Genomic DNA, 12,854 nt, shown 5'->3' with positions numbered 1-12,854 from the left:
TAGGGCATCAATCTTAAAACACTGGGGTCTGACTGTTGGGGTCTCCACAGATCAACTGCTTTTCTTGTAGTGTTCACTTTTAATAGTAACAGTGGTGAGTACTGCAGAGGTGTCCAATTCAAGTCTATAGGACATAGGCTGCACTACTAACAACCACTGCTATTGATAGGGTTGCAAGTGAGCAATGTAGCTTGTGCAGTCACAGGGAAAACAGCTGATCTGTGACAGTCCTAACAGACCTTCACAAAGCGTCCTAGCTTATGGATAGGAAAGTATGAAAAAGTAGGTAATCCATTTAACTTATATATAGATTTATGTTCACTATGGCCCACAGTGGTATTAAATAAACATTACACAAGGCTTGATCAATATCTAGTAGAAGTTTCAGTTTCTTGTGGTATAATTATTTGCACAGCTGTTCTGTAAAAAGTTACTACAAAACTAACATCAAGTATATAAATCACTACAGTCAGTGACAGCCACAGTAACTCTCGCTTTACCAATGCATGTAAATGCTGTCTATATGAGTGCACTGCAGATCCTATTAGCACATATGTAGCACCCTGACTAGGGGTTTGCATTGATGTGCAGCCAGTGGTCAGCGCTGTGGTCAGTGCGGCCAGTGAGGGACATAGGGCTGAGGAGGACATGTACTTACCGCAGCCTCGCCACAGCTGATGAGCTCTAGTATAAGGAAGAGCAGTGCCAGCAGCTTCCAGCCCATGGTCCAGCGCCTTGCCATGCTCTGTACCGTCACATACACGGGGGTCTCTTGGATGGCAGCAGTACCTAGGCTCTCAGTATTGATAAGATGTCAGTAAGTGACCTGGCAGCATCTCCTGACAAAGTTTCCTGCTCTCTTGTAAGAGCGCAATGTGAAATGAGCGCGGAGGAAAGTTCGCAGTTTGTTGGCGCTAGCTCCCCTCCCACTGCATCCCCCACCCTCCTCACACAGGACCTCAATGAAGCTGAACCCCCAGTCTGTTCTGAAGAGCTCAAGTCCCCAGCACAAGAACACACTGAGCAGCTCGGAGCGAACCGCAAGACAGCTGGGAAGACTTCAGAGTGCCCGGGCTGAGCTGACATGAGAGGCTGCTGGTAAGTGACTGCCCCGGGAGGTTATGGACCCCGGAGCGCTTCTCCATAGCGGAGCTGTGCAGCTGTGTTATGTGGGATGGGGGCTATACTTGTCCCTCACATACTGGGATGTAGTAGTAATGTCCTCCGCTTCTGTAGGGTGTGAGGTAAATGCACAAGGCGCAATGGACCACTCTGTTCTATCGAGAGCAGCATGTGAGGTGTCAGGATATATGTATACCGACACTACCGAACCCAAGGGTTATATACAGTAGTCAGGATATATGTATACCTCCACTACCGAACCCAAGGGATATATACAGTAGTCAGGATATATGTATACCGACACTACCGAACCCAAGGGTTATGTACAGTAGTCAGGATATATGTATACCACCACTACCGACCCCAAGGGTTATATACAGTAGTCAGGATATATGTATACCTCCACTACCGAACCCAAGGGTTATATACAGTAGTCAGGATATATGTATACCGACACTACCGAACCCAAGGGTTATATACAGTAGTCAGGATATATGTATACCGACACTACCGAACCCAAGGGTTATGTACAGTAGTCAGGATATATGTATACCACCACTACCGAACCCAAGGGTTATATACAGTAGTCAGGATATATGTATACCACCACTACCGACCCCAAGGGTCATATACAGTAGTCAGGGAGGTGGTGTGTAACCAATATACAGTATAATATTCTGGCTGGTTATAGAAGGCTGGTACACTGTAACAAGCTGCAGCTCAGTGAAAGTGAGAACTAGGTCTTGAGCAGGTTAGAGCTTATGAATAGTACAAAAAAAATTCCATTATGGATCGATTTGAGGGGTTGCCCAGTAAAGATACCTCAGTCTACGGTGATCACTTGATTTTGGGGAGTTCTACCTGCTCTTGGCTCCAGCACATGATCTATATGACTTATATATCTGTCCAAATGTACGAGATATGTGATATTTCCATTACAGTATGGCTTGCACCTGAAAATCAACATTTTTATTTTTTTTTTTGGAGGGGGGGGGGGGGGGTTGCCCCCTAGTCTCATTCAACAAATTTTTTCTACTGTATGCGACTGTCTTATATTACAGTTCTGGAGAACCCTCAGGCCCAAGATGCAACACAATTAATAAGAGGTGTGCACTTTTTAATAATTGTGATGCAATAAGATCAGTGTATGACACGCCAGTCTTAAAAAATGTACCTCACTGTTATAGCACAAAGATGATACTGCTGTGTTACTTTCCATCTGAGATAGGTGGTTTTTATAACATAATCTAGCGTATTGTTTTTTCTATCAAAAACACTGTAACCCCAAACATAAATCTTATGGACCAGGTATAAGCAGGGCTATGGTGACAGTAGGCCTAAACAATGACTCCAACTGATCTATTTTTCCAAAACCTCACTCCTACTCCAAATCCAACTCCTTAGAAAATGGCTGGTGGTAGCCATGGTCTGACTGAAGCAGAAAAGCTCTTCTAATTCACAAAAAAGACAGTGATTGAACTGCATCTAATTAATTATACAATATCACTAATGATTTGATATAATATAAAATAATCATTTTGTATTGAAGCTGAATCAGTCATTACTCATGCCAATTGACATAGCCCTGGAGCCAGCAGAGGGTACATCTCATATATATATCCTTATAAATGTATGCTCTGCCTGTGTGCCTGGGAGAAAATGCATACCAGCTCATATCTGGCATACATTTTCCCCCGCTATATAAAACAGATTTCCCTGCCCCCTCTAAGCATTGCCACACCCTCTTTTCAGGAAAGTAGTGAAGGCAACACAGATTTTAAAAAGTTATCATTTGTTTGTGCCAAACCATGTATTGCACTAAAAAATTACTACTTTTTTGTCTTGTATATCACAAAAACTGATGTACAAGGTTTAGTAATTCTCCCCCATAATGATTAAAGGTAGAAAATCCCTTCAAAGGCTGTGTAGTGGCTGCTCTTGGTATTACAGTTTACAGTGCTAAAACTTCTACACAGCCTTGTAAAGAGTGAATGTTTTTGCCCTTGCCTTGCCAAATCAGACCTGGCTTGAGTGATTTGGTTACAGGTAACAGATTGGTTACTTAAAACATGTTACCAAACTGCATGTCTAAAAAAAAAAACACCATATCCCATACAACACCAACACCATATCCCATACAAATATTGTAATATACTTTATTAGCACGCTTTGGCTCATCTCTGTGAAATGTAGTGTTTTAATCCACCTCTATCCCTTACCTCTTGCCTTTTTTTATTTTTCTTTACTTTAAGGCTGGATTCACATCTGCGCTTGCGCTGCTGTCTTCCATTATGCTTGAAAAATATGGATTTTCTAAGTGGAACCCCGATGGACCCCATTACAGTCTGGGGGGGGGGATTCGTGGGTTTCTGCAGGTAACCACTTTTTAAAGGGATCCTATCATTTAAACCAAAGTTTTTCTGCTTATCACGTAGGAATAGCCTTAAGAAAGGCTTTAGATGTCTTCTCCACTCCTCCATTCAGTAGAAATCCCGGTTTTCGCCGGTATGCAAGTTAGTTCTCTTGCAGCATGGGGGGCGGGCCCCAGCGCTCAAACAGCATTGGGGGCGTCCCCAATGCTGCGAGAGAACTCTCCAGCGCCGCCTCCATCTTCTTCTGTAACACTTTCTCCTTGCGTCTTCTTCTGGCGGTGGCTTCAAACTTCTAGGCTTCAGGCCTAAGGCAGAGCTGACTGTGCCTGCCCGCCAGCCACAAGAAAATGGCCGCTTACAATGCTGTACAAGTGGCCATTTTCTTGTGGCCGGCGTGCATCCGCAGTCAGCTCTGCCCTAGGCCTGAGGCCTAGAAGTTGGAAGCCACCACCGGAAGAAGACACAAGGAGAAGGCGTTCCAGAAGAAGATGGAGGCGTTGCTGGAGATTTCTCTCGCAGCATTGGGGACACCCACAGTGCTGTTTGAGAACTGATTTGCATACCGACGAAAACCAGGATTTCTACGGAACGGTGGTACAGAGAAGACATCTAAAGGTAGGAGACGAATAGCCTTTCTTAAAGCTATTCCTACGTGATAAGCAGAAAAAATTCGGTTTAAATGATAGGATTCCTTTAAGCATATTGTGTTTCCACTTTTCGGGTCCTCAAGTGAGCCCAAAGAATGGAAACCCGAGCGCAGGTGTGAACCTAGCATAATCTGTACGCTGTTGCTTACTGGGGTATGGAAATGCTCTTGTATAAGCTGAGGCTTAGAGGGGTTATGTCAAACCCCTTATATCCTGTTATATCCCAAGTTATATCCTGAACAATGTAAAACGTAGAATAAGTTGATGTCATGCGAAAGACGGTATCCTTATCTTTCTATATCACCAAGATCAGGATACAAACTGTATTTTTTTGCACATATATCACTAGTTGAAAACACAGTTGGGATTGTCAAATTTATATGCAGCTTCTCACAATCCCAACTGGTCTTTAACTGGTTGTATTTCTGGAAATAAAACTTCAGATAACGTCATAACCATTTTTCTAAGTTTGATGGCTAAACAGTTATATAACTCTTTGACGTGACCCCCAAACCTCTGCTTCTTTGAATTATACTAAACTCTAGTATATGGCAATAGACTATAGTAGACCCCACCCACCTGTACTCTGGTCAAAAGCCATGTACAGATTAAGCTCACAATAGAGAAACAAGGAAAAGGATAAAAAAGCACAGCTTTTCATGAAAAGGTATCAAAAATGAATTAAGAAATTATACTGCAATAGTAATTAATGTCACAAATGCTGCCAGAAAATCAAAAGGTGTTCAAGGCTAAGGCCCTACATAGTGGGCCGCAGCAAAAAAAGCCATGCTGAAAAAACGCATCGCAGTTTTTTCCACGGCACTTTTCACAGAAAGTTGACAGATTTCCTCTGCAGACTTTCTGCTTCAATTATAGCTACCACATGCAGCAAAAAAACTAGTATTTCCACCGCAGCCAAACTTCTGTATTTATGCCATGTGGGGCACCAGTCCAAAGGTTTAGGCATGCAATAAGCTGGACATACATGTCAGAAAAACCAAGCAAATCTGCTGACATTGACTTAAACTCATACATATTACGGTATGTCCACTGGCCCCAAGTGAGAAGAGTGATAGCGCATGTTGACTAGAAACCTTTAACAGCAACTGCACTAACTCACCTCCACTAATGCTTATGGTGGAGTTTGCAGAAATATCATAATGCAGGATCAACCTAGCAACAGTCTGCCTCAAATGGAAAAGGATCATGAAAGTAGTCATGAGCAGCTTCTCTCATTCTTATCACAGATACTTATGACATTTCCCAGTTGCTCCTGGTGAGATTACTGTTACATACAAGTGTAGAATGATTATAGGGGCGGCTATATATATGCACAGGTCTTTGCATTTACTTCTATGGGAGGTATGCAGGGGCGGATCCAGAGCCGGGCAACCGCCCGGGGCCCCGCGGCACTGCCCGGACCTAACAAAATGGTCCCGGTCCACATGTCCCGATTTCAACTCATCAGTGTCTTACGGACGCCGATGAGCTGAATACATAGGCGTTTAAAGCAGGAGCTGTCAGCTCCCGCTTTAACGCTGAGCTCCGGCACTTGTAGCCGCGATGTGATGACGTCACATCGCGCCTACAATATGTGTATGAGGGAGAGAGCTGCGGAGGAGAGAGGGAAGGTGAGTGTGTTTTTTTGTGTGTGTTAAACATTTAGGTGGAAAATAATGAGATGAGGGGGGGGGGGGGAGAACGGCATGACACTGGGGCAGATGAAGGAGGAGAGAACAGTATGACGCTGGGGCAGATGAACGGAGGGAGAACGGCATGACACTGGGGCAGATGAAGGGGGAGAGAACAGTATGACGCTGGGGCAGATGAACGGAGGGAGAACGGCATGACACTGAGGCAGATGGAGGGGGGAGAACGGCATGACACTGAGGCAGATGGAGGGGGGAGAACGGCATGACACTGGGGCAGATGAAGGGGAGAGAACAGCATGACACTGGGGCAGATGAAGGAGGGAGAATGGCATGACACTGGGGCAGATGAAGGGGGGAGAACGGCATGACACGGGGGCAGATGGAGGGGGGAGAACGGCATGACACGGGGGCAGATGGAGGGGGGAGAACAGCATGACACTGAGGCAGATGGAGGGGGGAGAACGGCATGACACTGGGGCAGATGGAGGGGGAGAGAACAGCATGACACTGGGGCAGATGGAGGGGGAGAACGGCATTACACTGGGGCAGATGGAGGGGGGAGAACAGCATGACACTGGGGCAGATGAAGGGGGAGAGAACAGCATGACACTGGGGCAGATGAAGGGGGGAGAATGGCATGACACTGGGGCAGATGAAGGGGGGAGAATGGCATGACACGGGGGGCAGATGGAGGGGGGAGAACGGCATGACACGGGGGAGAACGGCATGACACTGGGGCAGATAAAGGGGGGAGAACGGCATGACACTGGGGCAAATGAAGGGGGAGAGAACGGCATGACACTGGGGCAAATGAAGAGGGGGAGAACGGCATGACACTGAGGCAGATGAAGGGGGGAGAATGGCATGACACTGGGGCAGATGAAGGGGGGGAGAATGGCATGACACTGGGGCAGATGAAAGGGGGAGAACGGCATGACACTGGGGCAGAGACGGGGGGACATGAAACTGTGGGCAGATAAAGGGGGAGAATGGCATGAAACTGGGGACAGAGATAGAGGGGGGACATGAAACTAGGGGTAGATGAAGGGTGTATATGAAAATGGGGGAGAGATGGATTGGGGACATATAATTTACGGTTGACTGTAGGAGGATTATACTGTGTGGAATCACATGAAAAATGAATGAGAATGGGCAGAGTCAACATAAAAGTGAACAAGGCCTAATTTGCCGCGGCGTGCTCAGCGCGCCGCACGTTTTATTCCCTCTTTCTAGACTTTAACAGTTGGGAGGCACAGGTTAGAAGTGCGAGACCCCCCGGTAAGTAGGGCCCCGCCAAAGTCAATTGCCCAGGGCCCCGCAAACCCTGGATCCGCCACTGGAGGTATGGGATGTGCGAAACATACTTGCATGCCCAAGACACTGTGTTCTTTTGAACAAAAATTAGATTGTCTTTGAGGAACTTCTTTATGAGGTGCTGTGCAGTGCTGTAGTTGTACTCTAGGGTGGGATCAGTAAGTGAAAGCTGTGATTCGCGGTTTTTACTCATTAGGTGCGGTTTTGCAGGTTACTCCATGGCCAGTAATAAGTGAAAACCCATAATAAAATAGTGCTTTCAGTTACTTAAAGGGATTCTATTATTAAAATGCTATTTTTTGCCCTTAAAATGTAGGAATAGCCTTAAGAAAGGCAATTCGTCTCCTTCCTTTAGAAGTCTTCTCTTCGCTGCCGTTCGGTAGAATTCCCAGTTTTCTTCAGTATGCAAATGAGTTTTCTCGCAGCACTGGGGGCGTCCACAATGCTGTGAGAGAACTCTCCAGCGCCGTCTCTCTCTTCACCTGGATTTCCCTCTCCCTGCGTCTTCTTCCGGTGCTGTTTTCAAACTTCTAGGCATGCGCAGTCGACTCTGCCATCGGGCCTCGGGCAGAGTCAACTGCACATGCCCACGGTAATTTTCCTGTGGCCGTTTACACAGTAAACTGGTGTAAGCGGCCATTTTCTTGTGTCTGCCTTCACAGTAAGCTGGGGTACGCGGCCACAAAAAAATGGCCATGGGCATGCGCAGTGGGCTCTGCCCGAGGCCCGTGGAGAAGACATCTAAAGATAGGTGAAGAATAGCCTTTCTTAATGTTATTCCTACGTGTTAGGGACAAAAAATAGCATTTTAATGATAGAATCCCTTTAAGTGAAACCACCAGTCACATTCTGGTATGCTGAGAAGCACCGCATGTTATATCGTGTGACAGCAACCTAAAGCACTTTGGCTAATAATGGAAATCTTTTCTTTAGTTGTATGAATACGTGTTATTATGTTCAAGTTATATAAAATAAGATAATCCTTTAATAGTCCCATAAAGGGGAAATATACTAAAGTTATTTAAATAATATCTATGTGTTCTACTGTCTTTTGTCTGATAGATAATCAAAGAAAAAGTAGCTTAAGCAGGATGGTGCTTAACAGAGGCATTAGAAGATGCCATAGGACCCATCAGCAATGGAAGAGTTTGTCATGGTAAGCAGATATAGAACTCTAAATAATCTAAGATGAACAGTTGTGTCCTGTAATGCATCTTCCCTGCTAAAAAGTAGTTCACCACTGTATAATACAGCAGATCCTAAAAAAAAGATGACTCTTTCAACAATAATATTGGATATCATGTATGCTTTATTTAGTATCTTCTTTTGCAATGAAGCATTTGTAGTCACAATCAATATAACTACACATATTTATGTTGGTATCAATATATATCCTGCACCCACTAACCAAAAGCATTATCGTTCAAGGTAACTTAATTTATATAGCCTTGTGGAACAAGGAAAAGTAGGTTATGACTGATAAGGAGTTACAACATAGGGATGTTGATCGGTTGACGTTCCAGATTAAACATTTGCCACCTATCATGTGGATGACGAATAATATCTTAAAGAGGACCTTTCACCACTTGGGGCACATGCGGTTTTATATACCGTTAGAAAGCTAGAAATTCAGAGCACTGTCAGCTTTCTAGCGGTAAATAAAACCGCATGTGTCCCAAGTGATGAAAGGTCCTCTTTAAAGGGGCTCTATCATTGGGAAAAGTCATTTTTAGATAAGCACATTCTTGCATAGACTTTAGAAAGGCTATTTCACACATACCTTTTGTATGTAAATTGCCTCAGTAGTCTTTGAATAAGTCCGTTTTATTCATATGCTAATTAGCCTTCTTCTGCAAAGGGGGAACATACCCTAAATGAGGGAATAACATAGTCAGTCACATAATAACCACAGTGCAACCAGACAGGTGATGAAACCTACTCATAGCACACATATGGCTCCACACCTAAGTCCTCTGACACATGGCCCCAATGTGTGTTTCGGCTACGTGCCTTCTTCCGGGGGTCCTTTACGGGGGTATGGGTACTATGAGTAGGTTTCATCACTTGTCTGGTTGCACTGTGGTTATTATTTGACTGACTGATCTTTGAGCTGCTGTTACTGGCTGTTGTGACTATGTATCTGATTTTGGACTATGTTATTCCCTGTCATTTAGGGTACATTCCTCTAGTTGCACATTATAATGTGATTTTAACCATTGCTCATATCAAGATCTACTGTTTACTTCATACCACATGTACGTGGGGTGTATAATTTATATCTATTGTTGTTTCTAACACACTGTTGTTTAAATATATTTCCACCTTGCAACCTCCCTACTTCCATTCCCATTTGTACGTTTTTATGTCCACTCCTGTGGCCTTGACACATTTTTTTCATTCTGTGTTTGTGTTCCCTTTTTGGATATTAATAAACTTTATTTTTATATGAAATTTGGTGATGCTGAGTGCCCCCACTCTACTTTTCTGGTATCTGTATTCAGAATAGATTGTAGAGGGGACAGTTTAGTAAGGGGAAGACCGATTAGTAAGGTGTTACAGTAGTCAAGGTAAGAGTGAATCAGAGCGACAATAAGTGTCTTTAATGCATCTCTGGTAAGGAAAGGCCGGATTCTGGAGATGTTTTTGAGGTGGAGGTGACATGATCGTGCAAGTGATTGGATACGGGGGTGAAGGAAAGGTCTGATTCAAACACAGCCCCAAGGAAGTGGGCATTCTGCTTAGGAGTTATAGTAAGGCCAGAGAATGCAATGGATATATCGGGGACAGATCTAATAGATGGTGGAAACAGTAGTAGTTCAGTCTTTGAGAGATTCAGTTTCAGATAGAGCGAAGACATGGTATTTGAGACAGCAGAGAGACAGTTACTGGTGTTCTGTATTAGTGCAGGGGGCGATGTCACGGGAAGATGTGTATAATTGGGTGTCATCAGCATAAAGATGGTAGCAGAAGCCAAATCTGGTGATGATTTGTCCAGTGGGGGATATGAAGAGAGAGAAGAGCAGGGGTCTAGGACCGAGCCCCAAGGAACCTCAACAGCAAGGAGAAGAGGAGAAGAAACAGAGACCGCAAATGATACATTGAAAGTGTGGTCTGAGAGATAAGAGGAGAACCAAGAGAGTGCAGTGTCCATGAGGCCGACTGAGCGGAGCATAGTGAGGAGAATTTGATGGTCAACAGTGTCAAAAGCTGCAGAGAGGTCCAGAAGAATAAGAAGAGAGAAGTCGCCATTGGATTTAGCTGTTAGGAGATCATTGGAGGCTTTTGTGAGGGCCGTTTCAGTAGAGTGCAGAGTGCGTAAGCCAGATTGTAAGGGGTCAAGAAGAGAGTTAGCAGAGAGATAGCGGATTAAACGAGAATAGACCAAGTGTTTCAATATTTTGGAGAAGGAAGGTTAGAGACGGGTCGATAGTTAGCAGCGCAGGACAGGTCAAGCGAGGATTTTTTCAATAGCGGGGTTATGACAGCATGTTTGAAAGAGGATGGAAAAATTCCAGAAGAAACAGAGAGGTTAAATATTTTAGTAAGGTAAGTCGTGACAGCAGGTGACAGAGATTGGAGAAGGTGTGAGGGGAAAGGGTCACTACTGCAGGACAGTATGAAGAATGGACAGTCTGGAGTGCGGTTGGTGAGGGTATCAATGCCACCTGGGGATTGGGCAGCTATTTCCTGACGGATCTTATCAATTTTGTCAAGGAAATAAGTGGCCAGGTCATCTGCACTAAGGTCTGTAAATGGCACCTGCACCTTGGGAGTGAGTAAGGAGTGAAATGTTTCAAAGAGGCTTTAATGGTTACCGGAGAGAGATGAGAGCAGTAAAATAGGTTTGTTTGGTGAGGTAAAGGGCAGAACTATACATTTTAGTCATAAATTTGAAGTGGAGGGAGTCTGCAGGTGCACGTGATATTCTCCACAGATATTCAGCACACCTAGAGCATTTTGCTCCTACTAGCAGGAAAAGGAAAAGTTAGTGAAAGGAGGAGGGCCAGGATTTGGAGAGATATCCCCAGCAGCTAATAGGAGCAAAATGGACAGTGGTTCAGGACAAAGGACAAAGGTGGTTCAGTGATTTATGTGGATGCTTATGTTTGGTTTCACTGCTAAAAGAAGTAAAAGGATTAAGGTGGTTAAAGAGAGTGAAAAGTGTGTGAGAGCTATACATAGGAAAAGAAAGAAGAGAGGGTCTGGTATGGATAGTGTGCCCTGGTGGTAAAGATGGAGGGGAGATCTGCAAGAAAACAATTGCTAAGATAATATGTGACAGCGCAGCTCCATGATACCATATGTTTAAGCTTGTTGTTTTGGGTTCAAGTTTTCCTGGTGTTCTTCCATGGTTTGTCTGTCTTATTCCCTGTCTAAGTGCCATGTGTAATCTGCAGTTATGGATGCTGCATTAGAAAATACCTACTGCTTTGGAAATGCTCCCCCCATAAGCTTTATCTACTTATAAAGGGAAGTGGAGGTTCATAACTAGCACTAATTTAAAGAAATGAAATAGATAAATAGGTTTAAGTAGCATTGTTGCATATAGTACAGGATTTAGATGTACGTGATTTAAAATGTCTTTTTTTCAATTTTTTTTTGCTTGTTAAAGAATATACTGTATAAGATACTTGTAAAGACATAAATGTTCAGTGCAATAGTGACCTTTAACAGCCCTGCTGTAAAATATATTATTGTTTTTTTTCTTCTCAGGATTCTCTTTTCATTTATGTTAGCAGTGTTGGCGTTCAAGACTGTTGATGCTGTAAGTATGTAATAATAAATATAACATTAGTGTGAAATTAATAAGTGACAATTTTTGTGTCAATTAAAGGTAATGTGCAGGTTCTATATAGAAACAAAATCATTGAGCTGCATAGTAGTGAATGGATTTATTATAAATACTGCGCTGTATTTTTGGTGAAGAACCACAGGTTTTAAAGACCTTTAAGAAGAACCTGTTACCACCTCCACCAGCATTTTGCATCCTTTAATAGGCACTGCTTGACTGATTCTGGCACAGTTGGGATTTTTTCTTTAGCGCACACCATTCTTGAGCAATCAATAATGATAAACAAAAACCCAGCCCCAGGTGTGAACCTAGCGATAATTGGCAGCAAAACTAACAGTGTTACCGTATTTTTCGGACTATAAGACACACTTTTTTTCCCCAAAATTTGGGGGGAAAAGAAGGGTGCGTCTTATAGTCCGAATGTGGCCCCGGCATCCGCTGTAATAGAAAGGTGGATACCGGGGAGGGTTAAACGCCGGCACAGATGCTGGGGCCTGCGACATCGCTACACTCCTGCCCTGCAGGAAGCCAGCAGCGGCAGGTGCGATGCTGCTATTCCGCTCCTCCGCTCCCCCCACGCCGGAATAGCAGCATCGCTCCTGCCGCTGCTGGCTTCCTGCAGGGCAGAAGCATAGCGATGCCACAGGCCGCCGGCGTCTAACCCTCCCCAGCATCCGCCTTTCTATTACAGCGGATGCCGGGTCTGTATTGGCGGCCCCTTGCCCCCAAAGTGTAAACTACCCCCCCTCCACCCCCGGGGCCGGTCCCCATCAGCCCCATACCTGTAAAGTTGCAGGCCGGCTCCTGCGCGGCGACATCGCAGGAGCCGACCTGTTCAGGTGACAACCGGAAGTCTAATGAAGTCTCCCAGGCCTGTCATCGCTATATTACCATTGCGGCTAGTCTATGACCAGCCGTAATGGTAATGTACAGAATGTCCCATAGACGGCAATAC

At 44.5% G+C, this 12,854-nt stretch overlaps 2 protein-coding genes across 2 annotated transcripts in view; one reads left to right on the top strand and one right to left on the bottom strand.

Moving 5' to 3' along the window:
* Positions 1 to 888, bottom strand: part of COL4A1 (collagen type IV alpha 1 chain) — a 113,748-nt gene extending 112,860 nt beyond the window's left edge. The window contains exon 1 of the mRNA XM_075265277.1: positions 659 to 888. Within this exon, the coding sequence (XP_075121378.1) occupies positions 659 to 742 (84 nt within the window). The 5' untranslated portion in view covers positions 743 to 888. The remainder of the gene's footprint in view (positions 1 to 658) is intronic.
* Positions 889 to 963: 75 nt separating this feature from the next.
* COL4A2 (collagen type IV alpha 2 chain) overlaps positions 964 to 12,854 on the top strand; it is a 177,135-nt gene continuing 165,244 nt past the window's right edge. The window contains exons 1-3 of the mRNA XM_075265276.1: positions 964 to 1,098; positions 8,170 to 8,263; positions 11,821 to 11,872. Coding sequence (XP_075121377.1) covers positions 8,199 to 8,263; positions 11,821 to 11,872 — 117 coding nt within the window. The 5' untranslated portion in view covers positions 964 to 1,098; positions 8,170 to 8,198. The remainder of the gene's footprint in view (positions 1,099 to 8,169; positions 8,264 to 11,820; positions 11,873 to 12,854) is intronic.

Source organism: Leptodactylus fuscus, chromosome 2, assembly GCF_031893055.1.
Source record: "Leptodactylus fuscus isolate aLepFus1 chromosome 2, aLepFus1.hap2, whole genome shotgun sequence".
Lineage (NCBI taxonomy): Eukaryota > Metazoa > Chordata > Amphibia > Anura > Leptodactylidae > Leptodactylus > Leptodactylus fuscus.
This window is presented reverse-complemented; position numbering and strand designations above follow the sequence as displayed.